Source organism: Dromiciops gliroides, chromosome 6, assembly GCF_019393635.1.
Source record: "Dromiciops gliroides isolate mDroGli1 chromosome 6, mDroGli1.pri, whole genome shotgun sequence".
NCBI lineage: Eukaryota > Metazoa > Chordata > Mammalia > Microbiotheria > Microbiotheriidae > Dromiciops > Dromiciops gliroides.
The window spans coordinates 157910630-157930424 of NC_057866.1; the positions used below are offsets into that span (position 1 = coordinate 157910630).

The 19795-nt window shown below is 38.2% G+C and overlaps 2 protein-coding genes across 5 annotated transcripts in view; both read right to left on the reverse strand.

Annotated features, from left to right (window-relative positions):
* Window positions 1-350: 350 nt before the first annotated feature.
* GYPA (glycophorin A (MNS blood group)) lies at window positions 351-14675 on the reverse strand. Of its 4 annotated transcripts, none has more exons than XM_043969807.1 (6): window positions 14479-14675; window positions 8857-8994; window positions 7201-7239; window positions 3239-3324; window positions 1711-1781; window positions 351-478 (listed from the first exon to the last, which is right to left on the reverse strand). In XM_043969807.1, exons 1-5 carry the CDS (start codon window positions 14519-14521, stop codon window positions 1725-1727), a joined length of 363 nt encoding a protein of 120 aa, XP_043825742.1. In that variant the 5' UTR covers window positions 14522-14675; the 3' UTR covers window positions 351-478; window positions 1711-1724. The 4 variants fall into 4 exon arrangements, with proteins under 4 accessions (XP_043825742.1, XP_043825740.1, XP_043825744.1 ...); XM_043969805.1 differs by having other exon boundaries at window positions 7201-7242; window positions 14479-14673; XM_043969809.1 differs by lacking the exon at window positions 1711-1781 and having other exon boundaries at window positions 14479-14673.
* A 1870-nt stretch (window positions 14676-16545) lies between these two features.
* Window positions 16546-19795, reverse strand: part of LOC122732127 — a 36220-nt gene continuing 32970 nt past the window's right edge. Inside the window, exons 10-11 of the mRNA XM_043972278.1 lie at window positions 18806-18862; window positions 16546-16616 (exon numbers count right to left, since the gene is read on the reverse strand). Of these exons, the coding sequence (XP_043828213.1) occupies window positions 16546-16616; window positions 18806-18862 (128 nt within the window). The remainder of the gene's footprint in view (window positions 16617-18805; window positions 18863-19795) is intronic.

A 19795-nucleotide genomic window follows, 5' to 3' on the forward strand; every position in this document is an offset into this window, starting at 1 on the left:
GTAAGCTCCTTGAGGGGTGAGGGGGGATGGCTTTGATTTTGTCTTTTGATCCCTAACATAGAACCTTGTACATAACTGATGCTCTAATACATGCAGTGAGGCATGTTCCCTATTTTATGAAATGTGGTCTAAAGTGGTCATCAGACCTAAAGAAGACCCCTTCAGGGGAGCAGGGATGGGAGATCACAGGTCAATTCCTAAATTATTAACTCCTACAATTAAGCAAACACAAAACCAAAGCAGGGATATGAATAAAGCTGAACTTTTCACAATATCAAAAAAATTGACTCAGCAGGGCCATTTATCTATCCATCATTGAGTCCCTAGAACAGGAACCTCCAGATGAAATGTACCTCCTGACATTGTCTCCAATTCAGGCAGATGCTTTCTATTATCATGAGAAAGCAACTTTTCCACAGAATCATTCACAGTCTTCTTTTCAAGTCGTTTTGGGAGGATGTTTTTACATGTTGCTTTTCTGTAGCAGAGTTGGGGAGGGAAGATCAAAACAAACAAAAAACGACAGCACACACACAAACAACAACAGGATGAGACTTAGTTAGTTTGAAAGAGTCAAAAAGAATAACAAATCCCCAGCTACCTCCACCCCTACAGAACAGTCCCCAAGCATAGACTTCTGGTTATTTAGTGGAATTGCTCAGTCCTGCTTTATTGATGTGTCCCTAAAGAGACTTCATTTTCATGAATGTTTTGGTAAACTATAAATCACCCTGAACTGGACACACCAACCCAAGTCAATATGGCAACTTGATACTCGATTAATTGATGGACAAAGAATAAGGAAGTATCAGTCATTTAGATCTAGAATAGAACCCATATGTCTGATATTGTATCCATGAAGATAAATACCAGCCCACAAAACCAAGGCAAATCTGGAAATGCCAAATAAAGATAAAAAAGGCAGCTAGGTGGCACAGCAGATAGAGTACCCGGGCTGGAGACAGGAAGACTCATCTTTTTTATTTCAAATCTGGTCTCAGATACTTGCTAGCAGTGTGACCCTGGGCAAGTCACTTAACCCCCTTTGCCTCATCTGTAAAATGAACTGTAGAAGAAAATGGCAAGCCACTACATTATCTTTGCCAAGAAAAACCCAATAGGGTCATGAAGAGTTGGGAAAATGACCGAATGAGAACAATAACAAATAAGAATCAAACTGTGAGATTAATGAAAACAATGCAGTTTGCATCTTTGGGCATACTTCCTTGTCTTTATGCCTCCTCTCTTTGGGTCTGATTTTCATAACACTCTGTGTCTAGTGGCAGAAGGGGCATGTGTATTTCTTGGGAACTGATGTTTTCTTAAATATGTAATATGTAATGAATAATGTAATGGAGCAGCCACAGAAGGAAGTGGAAATGGCCAGAAAGAGAGGGTGATGCTGAAATTCTAGCCAGCACCACCACCTGTTGTGCAGATCTGATAGAATTCTTTGGCCGAATGCTTCTCAGACTCTGGTTGGGGTGGTCCTAGATCTCACTAAACCTAAAGCCAACCGATCTTAAAAGCATAGGACAGAGATGGAGACAAAGGATACTTTCTACAGGCATCATCTCAGTTTTTATGTCTGCCATCAAGATCTGAAAAGGACATTTCCTGGCCATCAAAAATCAACTGGAAGCCAAACCACACATTTATTTATTGCCCTTTCAGGAGAGCACAAGGTAAATAAAGGGGGCTATGCTCAACCTGCTTTTTCTGTCTCAAAAGAACTTTAAGGGGGTACTCGTGTCCTTGTTCTTCAGGTTGAATGATTTTTTCTGTAAATGAAAACAGAAAAATATTAATGCTATGACTCTTCAGAAGCCCCAGGGAAGAAAATGGAAAAAAAAAACATTAAATGAGGCTTGGGGAGTAGATTTTTCTCCCCCTTGATCTTATGTCATTAAATTTGTAGACTTCTTTTGATGAAGTTCTTCCCTACTCAACAAATGTCTCTAGTGGTGATCACTGCTGGGCTGCCTTTGCTACATACAGCATTGGCACCATATAATTTTTGTTGGTACTTGGATGTTCAAGGGGCACTTGGTATTGGAATAGATGAAATATTGCCCCTCTTCTCCCCCTCAGCTCACACACACTCCCAATTAACTCTTGACAGCTTTTCCTTTCTCTGAAATAGAAAGGGAAGTACAAGAATTACCTCTCAGGGTGAGAGGTCTATTATTATTATTATTATTATTAATAAGAGAACTTCCAGATACAAAAAAACTCTACTCTTAATTCTGCTGACCTAGTCCTTTACTGGTAATTGTGAGGCTGGAAAAATTCTCTTAGTATCCAGATCAATAAGTATCTATTGAATTGGGTGCTCAGAACTACATATGGGAGATAACCCATTTGGGAAAGCCTGGTATGTACCAAGGATCATAGAATATTGCCTAGGTTCATCTTAAAGAGGCCCATATTCTAGGGAATATAATATTTGCATGGTCTTGTTATGAGGAAAGTGCTTTTTTAGATCTCAAAGCTCTTGGGGGGGGCAGGATAATTGCTATTAAACTATTGTATTAATTTTACACTCATTATGAAAGGATTCTGAGCTGGCAAAGTTGACAGATTCCCTGAAAATGAAGCCCTAGACACTAAGCTTTGAACAAATGTTCTCTGTTGATAGACTTGGCAGCATGAGGGGTAGCACACTGGATCAGGATTCAAAGGATCTAGGTTTGAGTACTTGTGTGACCTCGAGTAAGTAATTTTCCTTGTGTAAGCCTTAATTTTCTTATCTATATATATAAAAAAGAATTGGACTAACTGACCAAAGGCAAAGAGCCTTCTAGCTCTAAATATAAGATTCTATCTTTCAAAAATCTGATTTAGTTTCTGAAATTTAAAATAGCAAAATAATTGAAAAGAAAGAAAATTTGGGAAGGAAGGTATTTGTGTGTGTGTGTGTGTGTGTGTGTGTAAAATCATAGATTGAGGATGGAAAGGACCTCTGAGACCATCAATTCTGACTGCCTAATTTTTATTCCAGATGAGAAAACTGAAGGTCAAGGGGGTCAAGTGACCTTTTCAGGGTCTCACAGATAATAAGTGTCTTAGGTAGAATTCGAACCCAGGTACTTCTAAGTCCAGATCTCCTACAGTATGCAAGCCTATCTCTATGAGATACTTCAGCTCACCTAATCATATAAACAGGGGAGAAAAACACATTTTATGTACATTTTGTTCCAACTATAATTTCATATATGTTCAAAAGTTTCAGTTTTACCCTTGTCAGCCGGCGAACCAACAATGATGTTAAGAGGATGACTCCAACGATACCAGCTATTACACTAAAAACTATCACGACCACCACTTGGAAAAAAAGAGAGAACAATTAGTGGCAAAGGAGTGAAATAAACAACTATGGAACAAATATCTAGAAAATGGGTTTAATCCTTGTAACGATACAGGTAAATTGCTTTGTAAACCTGAATTCAAATAGGTGAATGATCTCCATTCCATTAGTTTTGGGGATTTTTTTTTTCATGTGGAAAACTCATTCCATTATCATCTATAGTATCCTAGAGGGATCTTAGGGAGTTTCTAGAGATTCAATGACCTGCCTCTGGTCATGCAGATAGTAAATGACAGAGACAGATCCTTCTGATCCCAAGCCCTACACTTTAACCACTATTTCATGCTGTGTCTCTAAATCTTAAAGCATTGGGCAAATGTAGTTTATTATTATTATCATTGTTATTAATGACCATATGAGGTAGATATTATCACCCCCATTTTACAGATGTGGAAAGTGAGATTCAGAGACATTAAAGGATTTGCTTATAGTCACAGGGCTGGGATTTGAACCCAGGTCTCTTATGATTCCAGTTCCATCAATCCTGTTAGTATACTAAGAGGGGCAGCTAGGTGGCACGGTGGATAGAGCAATGCCCCTGATGATGGGAGAACCTGAGTTAAAATATCACTTCAGACACCAGCTGTGTGACTCTGTGTAAGTCGCTTAAACCCAATTGCCTTAAAGATCTGGGGTCATCTCTTGACCTCCTGATTTATATCTTGACACTGGACCTAGATGTCTCTGGAGGAGGGAGTGATGTTGGTCACTTTGCACAGCCCTCCTTCACTTAAATCCAATTCACTGCAAGTTGTGATATTACCCGGATGTCATGGTCCTCTTCGAGAAGGAAGTACAAAGAAAGAAAGAAAGAAAGAGAATAGTATACCATGCTGCCTCATCATCAAGTATCAGAGAAGGAAGAGATGTCATACAGCATCTCACTTTATAGATGAAAAAACTTAGGTCCCAAGTCAATTACATAACTTCCCCAAGGTCGCATTGCTATTAAGTGGCAGACCTGGAGCTTAAAACCTAGTTCATTGTTCTTTGTTCTGTTCTGTTCTGCCTTTCCATGAGAAGAGTATAAAAGATATGTGAGAAAAGAATGTGGAAAAATCTTCATTTTCCATAAACGAGACAGAAAACTGGAAATCATGAAGCCAATCAGCTAGCATTTTAGTACATACTCTGTGTTAGGCACTGTGCTAAGCACTAGGGATATAAAGAGAGGCAACCCCTAAAAAACAACAAAACAAAAACACCCAGTCCCTGCTTTTAAGGAGCTCACTGTCTAAAAGGGAAGACAGCAGGCAAACAACTATTTATAACTATGCTCAAAGAAGATATATGTATATGTGTATGTGTGTATATATCTATATGTCTATGTATGTGTGTATATATACAGACACAGATATGTACATATGTGTATAACTATATGTCTATGTATGTGTGTGTGTGTGTATATGTATATGTATATATATATATATATATATGAAAAGAAGATATATATAGCATAAGCTAGGTGAAGGCCATCTTAGAGGAAGGACACTAAGATTGAGGAGTGGCAAAAGGTTTCTTGTAGAAGGTGAGACTTGAGCTCAGGAAGTCAGGGAAGCTAGATGTGAGATATGATGATGATGAAGAGCATCCCAAGCATGGGGGATGGCTATTGAAAATGCTCATATGGGAGATGGAATGTGCTTGACAAACATCATGGAGGACAGTATCACTGGATGGCAGAGTACAAGGGGTGGAGTAAAATGTGTGGTACTTCCAGTGAAATAAAATAGAAACAGAGGCAGTCTGTACTTAGTCTGTTCAGTGAGCAATCATCCAATTAAATGAATAGTTGAAACAAGGCAGCATTTTACAATAAAACTTGTTTTATTATCCTGATTGTAGGTTCATGTGAACAAATGTACTAGGTAAGAAAAAAAAGCTTAAGCTCTCTATTTCACCTTCTTAGTAGAGACTTGGGCTATGTCCATATGAGGCAAACCTGTGAAAACATATATACAGGTATAACCTCAAAAGAAATGAATAATTGGCAATTGTCCAGTGAAAGCAGATTGTAAAGACAATGGAACTGGACCATGCAGTAAAGTAAATTAGCAGTGGGACTTTCAAAATTGAGATCCATTATCTGAATAGGACATTATAGGCAGGACTCAACTTTATATTGCTGAGACCTAGGCACTTAAAAGATCTCACTTGTTTCCTAAGTTTATAGAGTCTCTTCCAAAATGGCAGGAGGAGCTATAAGCAGTCCTAGTTCTTATGCCCAACCCAGGAATGCAAAGCAGACTGTCACAAAAGAATGTTTTCTTTGGTCTCCAGATTACTTAATAGATGAGTAAGGCAGGGATTCCCAAAGGGAATCAGGAACATTTTAAATCTATGGATTGTGGAGTGTTAGTTCCATGTCATCAGGGATGGATATATGAATTTAAATAGAATAATCACATTTCTCTGTAACTTTCCTCTAAAATATATTAGGTTTTGATAATTTCTCACTTCCTTTTTTAAAAACCCAGGGTCCATTTTTAGCAATTTTCCTTTTTAAAAAACTACAAAACAATAAAGTTTTAAAAAAATAAACACCATAAATTTACCCAGTTGCACAATGAAAAACACATGAATTCAATAAATACTACTTGCTTGAAAGAATTAATGACCGACATCAGTTATTTCCATAGCTGTAACTCATACCCAGACATTCCCTCCCTCAAAATAACTTACATTTATTTTGTATGGATCTGCACCTGTAATTTCATTATTGTAAGGAAACACTTAGGTAGATCCACTCCTTCCGTCCACACTGCTAGGCAACTCCTCCATAGTCTATAACCCTTAAAGATGCCTGGGGGCTTTGCGTCCTTAAGAGACTTGTTCTTGGTCACATAGTGAGTATTTGTCAAGAGGTCCTCCTAAGTTAAAGCTCACACCTTTATTCACTTTATCCATGCTGCTGCTCACCTTTTTTGTTGTTGAATTTAAAAAAATATTAAATTTATTTTATTCTGAATTTAAGACATAAAATCAGCATTTCCGTAACGGTAGGATAGAAAAAAGATGATTGCACATGAAATTGCAAAATTTGCTATTCTTTTAAAATATATAATAGTTATGTAACTTTCCTTTTATTCTTCCCCCCACCCTAGAGATGGCTCTCATTAGATACAAATATGTGTGTGTGTGTGTGTGTGTGTGTATAAAATAATTCTATACATAATTATCAGGGTTTTTTTTCTGAATGCAGACAGCATCATCCTTCATAGGTTCTTTGTAGTTAATTTGGGTATTTATAAATATAGTCAAAATGACTTAGTTGCTCATTTATGGAAACACAGATATTATCACTATTTTATAAAGGAGGTTATATAAAAGAGCTCAGAGAGGCTAAATGTCTTACTTGAGGTCAAACAATAGAATGAATAGAGCTGGAAATGAAGCTTCAGTTCTCTTCCCTCCAGTGGTGTAAGAATGACCCAACATTTGTTTTTTTTTTTAAAACCAAATTTGGAATTTGCCCCATTCAGTATTTATTGACAGTTTCAAAGATAATGGAGGTAAAGTGATTTAGGGGGGAGTGAGGTTTGGACTTGTGATGGGATTGGTGAGAACTCCAGACTTGCAATCTTGTTCTCCTAATACAGATAAGTGACATATCTTCCTAGGATTTTTTTTTTTTTTTACATTTTAGAATTCTTCAACACATAAAACTTGCTAACGAATTAGGGTAAGAATGTTTATTGATCATGTAACCTATAGCTATTTTCTGATGATTCAGAAAAGAGGCACCTCCCTCATCAGAAGAAAAATAGGGACCTCTGTTGGCAAATAAGGAGAGTCACATGCAATTTTTGTCCATGTATAAGTTTTCAACGTACCTGTTCCAGAGAAAGGATGGGTTATGAAATCTTTTGCTTCTGCTAGAAATAAAACACAGAGAGATCTATATAGGATTTAAAGTTCTAAAAGATGTTCCCAAATGTAGCAACTATTTTCATACCAGATTCTATGTTTTTTCCTTTCACTCATCTGTGATTCTCTCAGCATAGGGGAACTGATATGATTGCAGATTGTCCTCCATCTGTGACTTGGTAGATAGTTCCTAAGGTGTCACTTAAGGTATTAAGAAGTTAAGGAATTTGTCCAAAGTCACACATCTATTAAGTGTCAAAGGTGAGAATGAAACCCGTCTCCCTGCCCCCATGCTTAGCTGTTCTGTCAGTCAAGGCTCTCATATTTCTTGTAATTGTGTTTCCTTGCCCAATTTCATGGTGAATATGGATTGAACAAGTTTCACAAGTTAGTTGAGTTTCTAAGAGAGAAGGCCAAAGCATCAAAGATTTACAGCTGAGAGGGACCTTAGAAGATGTCTAAACCCTCTCTCCTAATCCCTTCATTTTATTGAGAAGGAAACTGAGGCCCAGAGAGTTTAAGTGACCTGCTTGAAGAAGACATACAAGCTGTAAGTAGCAGAGGTGAGATAGAAGTGTCAGTATTTATAGCCTCACCTTCTGCTCTCAAATACCCCTGAGAATATATGGAATTGATATGGGCAGGTAACAATCTTGTTAACTAAGAGCAGGATGGGATTTAATTCAATAAGTTTACTGTGCATGGCAAGGCTATATAGTTGAGCTGAGGAGACCAATTTTTACAGTGGCAGAGTCCCTCTCTTTGGGGAAATGACAGTTAAATAGGAGGGATATGCCACACCCACAGAAAAGTAGGACCTAAGGCAAGTGATGGACAAGGGCAAAGGAAAGATCCAGACAAAGGGTTCTAAGAAAATCTGAGGAGGGAAGGAACATTATCGTCTGGGGTGGGACTGGGCAGGGAATCAGGAACAGCTTCCTGGAGCTGATGGCATCCTAGCTGAGCCTTGTGGGGAAAGAAAGATTTTAACAAGGAGAGTAATGGGACAATGACCAGTGCAAATGCATGGAAGCAGGAGAGCAAAAGACTGGGAACAGCGAGTAAGTCAAGTTCAGTAATAGCAGTCCTTGCTTACATAGCACTTTAAGATTCACAAGTCCCTTTCCCCACAAAATTCCTGTGAGATGTCATGTACATACTATTATTCCATTTTAATTCCAAGATGAGGAAATTGAGATTCACTAATTTGTTTAAAGTCCTTAAACTCAAACATAGGCTTTCTCTGGACAATTCTAGATCTTTTTCTATTATACCATGATCCTTTTCTATTTGGTTAGCATATATATGAAGAAAAGAATCTGAAATTAACCTGGAATGATACATTGTCACCATTTGTGGTGGGCCAGGATAAGGAATTTGCATTTTATCATAGAAGCAGTAGGGAGCCATAGAACGCTTTTGAGCAGAAGAGTTCTTGTTCAGTGTTGATACAGGAGTTACCTTTCCTATAACCATGACCTATGAGTGTCAAACTAGAAAAAGCAGGGGCTGGTTTTGCCTTCCTTAACTCTGTACATTCTCAGCACAGAGTCATTTCTATTCTATTCTACATTTCCATGGTTACAAGGGCACGAGAGTGAGTAATAAAGGGGAAGTCAAACCATCACGTGCTGGTTGTTGTGTTACGATGGCAGGACCATATGATATTGAACTTTCCCCCAGGCTATCATTATGGTTGCTTTGGATCGTTGTTACTAGTTGTTCCTCCTTTGTTGAATTTTCATGGGTTGAAACATAACCTGTAGAAAACAGAAGTTCGGAAGATTATCTGCAAGTGCCTCTCAGGTGGTACACTAACACAGCATATTTCTACACTGTTTCTGAGTCTCACCCTCAAGTCCTTCAGTTCTTGTCTACCCTAGGGGGTTCTGCTAAGTTCAGATCAGCATTTCTCTGGTCTAAACCTCATTTCACAACAAATTTGTGGAATTTCTTGGACTCAGGAATCAGAAAATTAGCTTGGCTTACTGAACTTAGAGGAAGAAAAGATAAGAAACAGTCAGGGATCATTGGACTGCAGATCATTGGAGAAGGAAAAAAAATTGCTTCTTTTCCCTTAGGCCCTCTAGCTGATTTAAAAAAAAAAAGAAGGGGGGCACTGAAGGTTTATAAAATACTTTTCCCACATTCTCTCATTTGATCCTTGTAACAACCCTGTGAGATGGTTATTATTATACTTTATTATCCCCATTTTATGGACATGAAAACTGAGTCTCAAAGGAACTCCTTGATAGAGTGACTTTCCTAGAGTCAAATAATTAATAAGTGATCCTGAAAAAGAAGTCAAGCCTAGTATTTCCTCATTGCAGGTTGAGAGTTCTATCTATTAGGATGTACTGCCTTTTAAGACAAATGATTCCTTAGAGTATTGAAAGGAAACATTTATATAATTATGGAACCACAGGATGTAGAGGTGGATGGGATCTTTGCGATATATAGTCACCCCATCATTTTACAAACAAAGACAAGATCCAGAGTGTTTTCAGTGACTTGCCCATTGTGAGAAAATAATTATTAATAATGAATTCCTTGGGGGCGGGATCCAGAGATCACTTTGACTTTTCTTTGCCCCATTCCACAAAGTTCAGCTCTTGTCAGGGACAAGCCCAAGGGAGTAAGGGAAATGGATATTGATTTAGCTAAGTGAAGAACCACATCCAGGCACTGGAATTTGCCATTTTGCATACTCTCCAGACCACCCTCAAGTCATGTCAATCAATGGAATTGAATGATGCTATAACCAAATGGCTTAGATCAAAGTGTGGTGACCCACCTCTATCTAAGCAGGATAAAACCCTTGGCCACACTAGAATCAGTCTCTTTTTGCCCTCTCCTGCCCCTCTCTCTGGTCTCCCTATCACTTGGTGTCCTCTTTTTCCTAGGACTATGCAGGTATAAAGGCCTGAGACTATGAGAAGTTAGAGAGACATGCAGTCAATTCTTTACCGGTAAATGTGATATTAATTAATAATAAATGCTTACTGCCAAAATGAGTACAATAGCCATTTATATGTAAATAGCAATTAATTTCCAAAGTACAGTAGCCACAATAATTTTTGAAAACACGCCATGTTGAAAAGAGAAAAGTACCCACATGTACAAAAATATTTATAGCTGCTCTTTTTGTGGTGGCAAGGAATTGGAAATTGAGGGGCTGTCCATCAATTGGGGAATGGCTGAACAAGTTGTGGTATATGAATGTAATGGAATTCTATTGTGCTGTAAGAAACAATGAGCAGGTGGATTTCAGAGAAACTTGCAAGGACTTGCACGAACTGATTGATGCTGAGTGAGATGAGCAGAACCTGGAGAACATTGTTGATCAACTGTGATAGACTTGATTCTTCTCAGCAATACAATGGTCCAAGATAGTTCCAAAGGATTCATGATGGAAAATGTTCTCCAAACTGAGAAAAAAAAGAACTCTGGAATCTAGATGCAGATCAAACCATACTATTTCTATTGTTTTTTTGTTGTTGTTTTTCTTTTTTGAGGTTTTTCCTTTTTGCTCTGATTCTTCTCTCATAACATGACTAATGCAGAAATATGTTTAATGTGATTGTACATATATAACCTATATCAGATTACTTGCTGTCTTGGGGAGGGGGGAGAGAGGGGAGGGAGGGAGAAAAATTTGAAACTAGAAATCTTATAAAAACAAATGTTGAAAACTATCTCTAAATGTAACTGGAAAATAATAAAATATTTATATGGAAAAACCAAAACAAACCATGTTCACATAGGTATTAAGTAGCACAGGTAAGATTTGAACCCTTTTCCTTTGATTCTAAATCCAGGCCTCTACCTACTACATCATGGTGTCTTTTACTGTTGGTTTCACTTGAGCAACCATTGATAACAGTGGAGTTTCCAGAGACCTAAAAGTAGGCAACTCTTAACTGATTTTTAAAAAATGTTTAGTTGATATATTTTGTATTGTTTTTATATCACAAACATTTATAGAAATAACTTTCCCTTTCTCTCATATTCCTTTATTTGTGATCTATTCATTTTTCTTATATTCATTTTAACATTACTTCTTTGGTTCTACTTATTTCACTATGAATCAGTTCATCTAAGTCTTCCCATGGGTTTTTGAATTGCTCTTTGATAAACTTTTACTTAGTCAATATTATATCATTATATTTCTTTTTCTTTCTTCCTTCCTTCCTTTCTTTCTTTCTTTTTCAGGGCAATGAGGGTTAAGTGACTTGCCCAGGGCCACACAGCTAGTGTCAAGTATCTGAGGCCGGATTTGAGCTCAGGTCCTCCTGAATCCAAGGCCAGTGCTTTATCCACTGCGCCACCTAGCTGCCCCCTATCATTACATTTCAATACAATTTTTTCTAGCCATTTCCTAAGTGATGGGTACCCACCTCAAAGTGATCTTTCTTTCCTTTTCCCATCCCCTTTCTCAATCCCATTTATCTTATCTTTCAACTTTTCCATGAAGTGGTCTTATTGGAACATATTCTCATAGACTATAGCTCAAGGATCATCTGTCAAGAACTTCAAAGGACCTCAGTCCAGCTCCCTTGTTTTTTTTTTAATTATAAAAGTATTTTATTATTTTCCAGTTACATATAGAGATAGTTTTCAACATTTGTTTTTATAAGATTTCTAGTTTCAAATTTTTCTCCTTCCCTCCCCTCCCTTCCCCCACCCCAAGACAGCAAGTAATCTGATATTGGTTATATATGTATGATAACATTAAACATATTTCTGTATTAGTCATGTTATGAGAGAAGAATCAGAGCAAAAAGGAAAAACCTCAAAAAAGAAAAACAACAGCACCAAAAACAAGAGAAATAGTATGGTTCAATCTGCATCCATATTCCACAGTTGTTTTTTTTCTTTCTGGATTTGGAGAGCATTTTCCATCATGAGTCCTTTGGAACTATCTTGGACCATTGTATTGCTGAGAAGAATCAAGTCTGTCACAGTTGATCAACACATTGATGATACTGTGTACAATGTTCTCCTGGTTCTACTCACTCATCATCAGTTCATGCAAGTCCTTGCAAGTTTCTCTGAAATCCACCTGCTCATCGTTTCTTACAGCACAATAGTATTCCATTACATTCATATACCACAACTTGTTCAGCCTTTCCCCAATTGATAGGCATCCCCTCAATTTCCAATTCCTTGCCACCACAAAAAGAGCAGCTATGGATATTTTTGTACATGTGAGTCCTTTTCTCTTTTTTATGATCTCTTTGGAAAAAAAAGACCCAATAGTAGTATTGCTGGGTTAAAGGGTATGCACAGCTTTAAAGTCCTTTGGGCATAATTCCAAATTCCAGCTGCCTTGTTTACAGATGGGGAGAGCAAGACCCAGAGAAGTTGGGTGACTTTCCAAAGGTTACATTGGTAGTAAGAGTCAGAGACAGGATTTGAATTCATGTACCTTGACCCTAAAAGAAATGTCCATTCCATATCATCTCCAGGACACTTTATTTGACACACTCTAGCATCAATTAACCTACGTAAGGGTGTCATGACCCAGTGGAAAGAGGAGAAGACTGAGGCCCTGGAGACTTAAAGATATCTAGAACTGGGAATGAGGAGGGATTTAAAAAGTCTCCTAGTCCTCAGCTTCTAGTTCTGACTCTATATCTTATCTATCTCTGTGTCCTTGGGGAAACTACTTTACCTTTATAGCCCTCAGTTTCTTCATTTATAAAATATTTCTGTATTCTGGAGATGGCCCACTGTATAGCATTTTACATAGTAAATTCCCAGTTTTTATATTTATAGGTTGTAACCATGTCCAAATCACTTTATCTCACTTCTCATCTGTAAAATGGAAATGATGTTTGTACTGCCTGTCTTATGGGGCCACAGTGAGGAAAATATTTTGTAAATTTCGAAGCACTATATAAATATGGAATGGTCTTTTTCTTCATTGATATTCTTCTCGAAAGTCTCATTAAGGCCTATAGGTGAAACTGTGTTATTTAAAGGTTGTGCCCACAAGGTGCGAAATCTGGTAGTTCTTGCCAAAGTGAAAACGCTTTGAATTTGAGCCTGGGAAAAGACTGTTTGTCATCTAAGGATTAGCCTCCCTAAATTTAGAGAGAAGAGCAGCTAGGTGGCATGGTAGATAGAGCACTGGGCTTGAAACCAAGAAAACTTCATCTTTATCAGTTCAAATCTGGCTTCAACAGTTACTAACTGGGCAAGTAACTTCACCCTGTTTGCCTCCGGTTCTCCTCTGCAAAATGAGCTGGAGAAAGAAATGGCAAACCACTCCAGTATCTTTGCCAAGAAAACCTCATATGGGGTCATAAGGAGTCAGACATGACTGAGAGGAGTCAGATATGACTGAGACGACTCAACAGTATCAACAAGTCTGTAGAGAGAGTCTTATTCCCACAGGCCAGCTTGTCAAGTAATAAAGACTTTTTTTTTTAATTTTTGGCCAAAGCACCTGTTTAGTTTTGTGGGGAAAACCTAAAGAAACCACACACTGACAAACTCTTCCTCCTCAATCATTTAAAGGCAATGAAAGTCCTTTCTTCATAGGGCCTGGAGCTGGAATGGAAGGGCAGGAGCTTAGAAGTTACTAGTCTCACCTCTTCATTTTATAAATAAAGGAATTGAAATTGAGAGAGGGAAATTGACTTTCCTGAGGTCATTTTGGTAATAAACAGAAAAGACAGGATTCAAAACCACATATTCTGATTCCTTGGCCAAGACACTTTCTACTATCGTACATTTCCATCTTTGTTGACACAGGCCTTATATTATAATATAATGTATGGAAGCAGGAGAGCAAGTAAGTCAAATTCAGTAATAACAGTACTTGTTTACATAGCACTTTAAGATTCACAAGTCCCTTTCCCCACAAAATTACTGTGAGATGTCTGTACGTACTATTATTCCATTTGGAAATGATTAAATTAAGTTTTTAAAAGCAGAAGTCCCTTTAACTCTGTACCCACCATTCAGCTGTGACCAATATTCATAAATATCTTATCCCTATTTAAATCGAATTGATTCGATATGGACTGCCTTTTGATTATAAGTCTTAATGACAAAGATTTAGGGAAAGAAAAGACAGTTCAGTTAACATAAATTTACTTTTTATATCATCTCATTCCATTAAAGTAGTAATTGGCCTTCAATAAAACTATAGGGCAAAGTTTAATATTCTAGCAGTAACATTATATCAAACACTCCAGATCAAGTTTGAAGAAAAAATACCCTAAGACTTCACTTACCTAAAAATAGTAACAGAAGCACTACCCCATTATACATCTTCATCTGGTGATTTTGGTCTTCAAAATCCAATACAAGAAATCCCTGAGCCCACAATGTGTGCTCCAAACAGCACTGGCACTGTCAGTCTCCAGTATCAGTTTACCCTTCTATCTGTCTGGTCCAGCCTTCAGAGGTTATAATCAGCTATGAGGCATCAGCAAGAACGTCCCATCATTTTGAATTTCAATTCCACCAATGAGAAATGGCACTTTCTTGTTCAGTGAACCGGGAAAGGACATCTTACCCACATGGGCTGGCCCTGAGCATCAAACCTTATTTATATAAACTTCCCTGGGGAATTGAGTAGTGAAATGAACTCTGTACCTCTGGTTTTCAATTTTCTTCTTATCAGGATGATCTACCCAGCCTATCAATATTTTTCCTAAAAGTAACATCATGGTCTTAGCCTAAGACCACTGATTTCTCTTCAGAAAGAACCAGGAGAAGTCCCCAGGATAGTCTCATAGACTTAGAACTGGAAGGGAGGCTCTTAGTTCAACTTCCCCATTTTACAGATGAGGAAATGGAGGCATCAGAGGTTCAGTGACTTGCTCAAGGTCACCCATTAAGGGTTACTGGGGGCTTTGAACTTAGCCCCCTGACTACAGCAGTGGTGTCCTGCCTCCCTAAAATAAATTAGTCTGTTTTTTTCTTTCTTTCTTTCTTTTTTTTTTAGTGAGGCAATTGGGGTTAAGTGACTTGCCCAGGGTCACACAGCTAGTAAGTGTTAAGTGTCTGAGGGTGGATTTGAACTCAGGTCCTCCTGAATCCAAGGCCAGTGCTCTATCCACTGTGCCACCTAGCTGTCCCAGTCTGTTTTTTTCTAATCATATCTGATTATTAGAACAGATCATCCTCTTTATCCAATCACTTCCTTTTGCAGATGAGAAAAATGAGGGCCATTGAAGAGAAGGGTAACTTGCTAGTTAGTGGAAAAGCAGGGACCTGAATCCAGGTCTGGTAATTCTTAAGCTGGCATACTTGCTTCTTCCTCAAATTGTCATTCCTGCTGCAATGAAACAACAACATAGTTTGGGATTTTCTTGTTTTTGTCTTTCTAGAAGCCCAGAGTGAAAATCAGGTGCACATCTTTTGAGAGAGAGAGAGAGAGAGAGAGAGAGAGAGAGAGAGAGAGAGAGAGAGAGAGAGAGAGAGAGAGAGAGAGAGAGAGGAAACCAATTTGCCTGAAGCTATTAGGCATTTTAACAGCTGGATTTTTATACAGCAGTCTGTGTCTGGTTCCTAATTCTGAGCCTGCCTTCCTGTACTACTTGGCCTTTCTCTCCAGTCTTAGTGGAGCCCAGATGTTAGCCCAGAAGATCAATTGTCTGAGAATAAGTCCGGGTTTGTGAATCATGCCTCTAATTGAGCTACAAGTATTTCATGGGAGTAATAGAGTTTTTTAGGTGTTTCTTAAAATCCTAAGACTGGAGGGGACTTTGAAACTTCTATTTAGGTCCACACCTAGACCACATGTGACCCTATCTTGTTTTTACAGACCTTCTAAGAAATGAGTTATCACCTTGATGCAGAGTTAGGCCAAAGGCTGTCTGGAGGGGTGGGTGAGGGGCAGGAGAAGAAGGGTAAGAGGGATTATGAGACATGGTTTTAAAAATGTTACTTTTAATAAGTGGACATGTTTTTTTTTTGAAATGCAAGTCCATACACATTTACTAAGCACTTTGGCTTTCTGTAGTATATAAGGATTTATTTTTTGGTTAATCAAGTAGCATGTGTAGCTTCCAGTGGACTCAAAGCCTACATTGGATAGCAACAGAGGGTACTTTGAAGCCATCCAGTCCAACCCCTTCCTTTTATAGGTGAAGAAATTGAAATCCAGAGAGCAGAGCCTGTATTTAGGGGGGAGAGCCTTGCAGTTTTCAGACCTAGGTTGTCTGGGCTTTGCTTTGAGGAAAGACCAGTAAACTAGCTTCATTTAAACATATCTTCAAATACCTTGTTTCAAAAAATTTTGAAATAACCATTTATCATGGGAAGTGTTTTTTTTCAACTTGGCTTGAGAGATTTCAGGTTCTCAAGCCTAGAAGTCTGACATCGAATTTCCTAGAACCTGCATTTTTAGAAATCATATAGGACTCTGGTATTGGTGGAAACAGTTTTAGAAAAAGATTCTCACTCAGAGGAAAATGCGGATAAATGAGACACCTTGCTTTGTAATTTATGGAGACTCACGGCTTCATGTACAATCAAATATATATGTGTGTGTGTGTGTAGGTGTGTGCACGTGTGTGTATGTATACAACACACACACATATAGCATATGGAAATGCTCATAGTTGTTGGCAATTGTCAAGTTCAGAATAATAAGAAAAATAGATATAAAAGGAAAAGGCCTGCAGGCAACATCTTGCAATCTCTTCATATTCTAACCATATTGAGAAGTTTGTTCTGGGGGTGAGAGTAGCAAAATGCAATAGAAAAAACTCCCTTTTAGAGTCAAGAAATGGAAGTTAAAATTCTGACTCTGCTACTTACAATTGTGTGACCTGGGGCAAGTCCCTTTCCCTGGAGTTCCTCATCTCTAAAGTGAGGAGATTAGAGCAGATAGTTTCTAAAATCTCATCTAGTTCTACATCCTGTGATCGTTACAGAAGAAAGGAAGTTAATTCCCTCAGGAGGATCATTTGGTATAATCTGCATTTTGTAATCTTTTCTTGGGTACTGAAAGGCTAGAATTTGCCAAGGGTCATTGCCATCTATATGAGTGGGGAGAATTTTCTCAAAAGTCGTTTTGCACACCAATGAAATCATGTTTGCTCACACAACACACATGTGTATGTGTATATATAGGAATGCATCATGTGCATTGTTTGCACACATTTATGCACTAAATATATCATATGTGTACATATGTACCACATATATCATGTATATATTATATTAGATGCTATGCATATATGTGTGTAGTAAAGATATTATATACATATGCACCACACATATTATGTGTCTATATTTTACATACTATGTATATATATGTATGCACCGCATATACGTATATATGACACATATTATGCACATATGTAATATATTATAGGTATATGTGTATTGTATATATTACATGTGTGGTAAAAAGTTTTAACAGTCGGTTAGATAATGGAGAGACGCCAGTTTTTTTTTAGGACCACCCTTTTGGGGAGGAGATCAACAGCATGAGCTACGCACACCAGTCCGCCTGTGACACACGCCAGATTGCCTGCTGAGCACTCGACTTCCGGGGTGCGAGCTTAAAAGGCAAGGAGAGAACGGAAGTGGGGCCTTTTTTCCTGCTCCGCTGGTCTCCTGGCTGCGCTGCACAGACAGACGCGGACTGGAGTTTGACTCGGCCCGGCTCTTGGTTAACAGCACGCGCTTGACTCGGTCTTTCTCCCCAAAGGTAGCCTTCTGCTTTTGGTGAGTTTTATACGGAATATAGACTAAGCCTAGACTTAAGACGATTTGTATTGTATTTCTACTTTCCTATCCTTCTAATCAACATCACCTTGTGACTACCATACAATAAAAGCTCTAACTAGAAAAGCAGAAGCTTCTTCCATTTACTAGTCTGGGAGATAAATTAAGGGAAAGGTTAAGTAGGGGAGATTTATGATCTAATATCCAATTTTAATCTCACACATTTATAATATACATGTTGCATTATATATATGTATGTGTTATATTATATGTATATACATGCATATTTTGTATTCCCAGTGCTTGGACTTGCAATATTGAACATGGGATTATAGACTGAATTAAAATTTCAGCTTTCCCTTTTATTTTCTATTTGATCTTGGACAAATCACTTCATCTTTCTAGGTCTCAGTTTCCTTGTCTCTAAAATGATGGGATTGGAATGAATAAGCTCTAAGATCCTTTTCCAATCTAGCTCTTTGATCCTATCACCTAGGATCCAGGCCTAGAATTTAAGATGGGCCTTGGTAGGACTCTTTCAAGTGTCAGTTCTGCTGCTGAGGGCCAGGGCTATGATCTGATGCATTTACATACATGGAGAGCCTGCTCTCTCTCTCACTGATATCAGAAAAAACCATGGCTGGGGTCAATGCCCATGCCAGAGCCAGTGAGCAGATCACCCTTCTCTAGGTTGACAGAATACTTATCTCCCCATAAGGAGTGCTATGGTCTGGGAAGTCCATTAGATAATCAACAGAGAATGAGAAGCAGCTTTCTCTGCCTGGCTTTGGATCATTGCTCTCTGTTCCAACCAAACACTGAGAAGGGCAGGGATAGAGAGAGAAAGTAATCCATTGCCTGAATCCATCTACATACCTTGACTTGGAGAAAGAGAAATAGAAGGGCTGAAGGTTGTCTCATCTTCTTCCCCTCCTGAAAGTTTTACCAATCCAGTTCATTCTCAACACCACCATCATAATCATAGGGCAAGAAGTAGAGACTTCGAGTCAGCCAAAAGACAGGTTCTAGTCCCAGGTCTCTCCTCATTACCTAGCTATATAATCTTGAGCAAGTGACTTTATTTCTCTGATCCTCTGTTGACTCACTTGTATAATGGGTGGGGATGCATAGCAGAGCCATCAAACATGGAAGTGCTGAGTAACTGAATAAAATGTAATTGGTAAATATTTGACAAAATAAATAACAATACAACAGAACATAGATCATTCTGGTGCAGTGGATAGAGTGGTGGGCCTGGAGTCAGGAAGACTTATCTTCCTGAGTTCAAATCTATCTCCTAACACTTATTGGCTGTTTGACCATGGCAAGTCACTTCAACTCTGTTTGCCTCAGTTTCCTCATCTGTAAAATGAGCTGGAGCAGGAAATGGCAAACCACTCGAGTATATCTACAAAGAAAAACCCAAATGTGGCCATAAAGAATTGGATGACTGAAACAACCAAACCACAACAATAATTATATTAATATCTGGTTTTCTAAGTCAATATGCATCCTGTAGGGATCCTAATGTTTGATTTAGTGTTCTGTGTTTCTATCTGAGTCTGACACCACCGGTCCAGAGGACTCTACAAGCTCAAAACCTACGATCCTATAAATTCAAGGTTATTTCTTACTTTAAAAATTCTATTACATGTACATGTTATATGATGCATAGAAGCAATCAACAAGGTCTATCAAGGTATAACCAAAATTAATTTTGTCCTGTATCAAGTAGGCTCGTAAATGAGGTGGATGAAATGGGGTATGAAAACACACATGTATTCATCCACATGAGCCATCATTTCAGCCTATAGAGTACATCTTATCCAGAGTTTTAGAGTGACCTCTAGTGTCATATTTGTATCA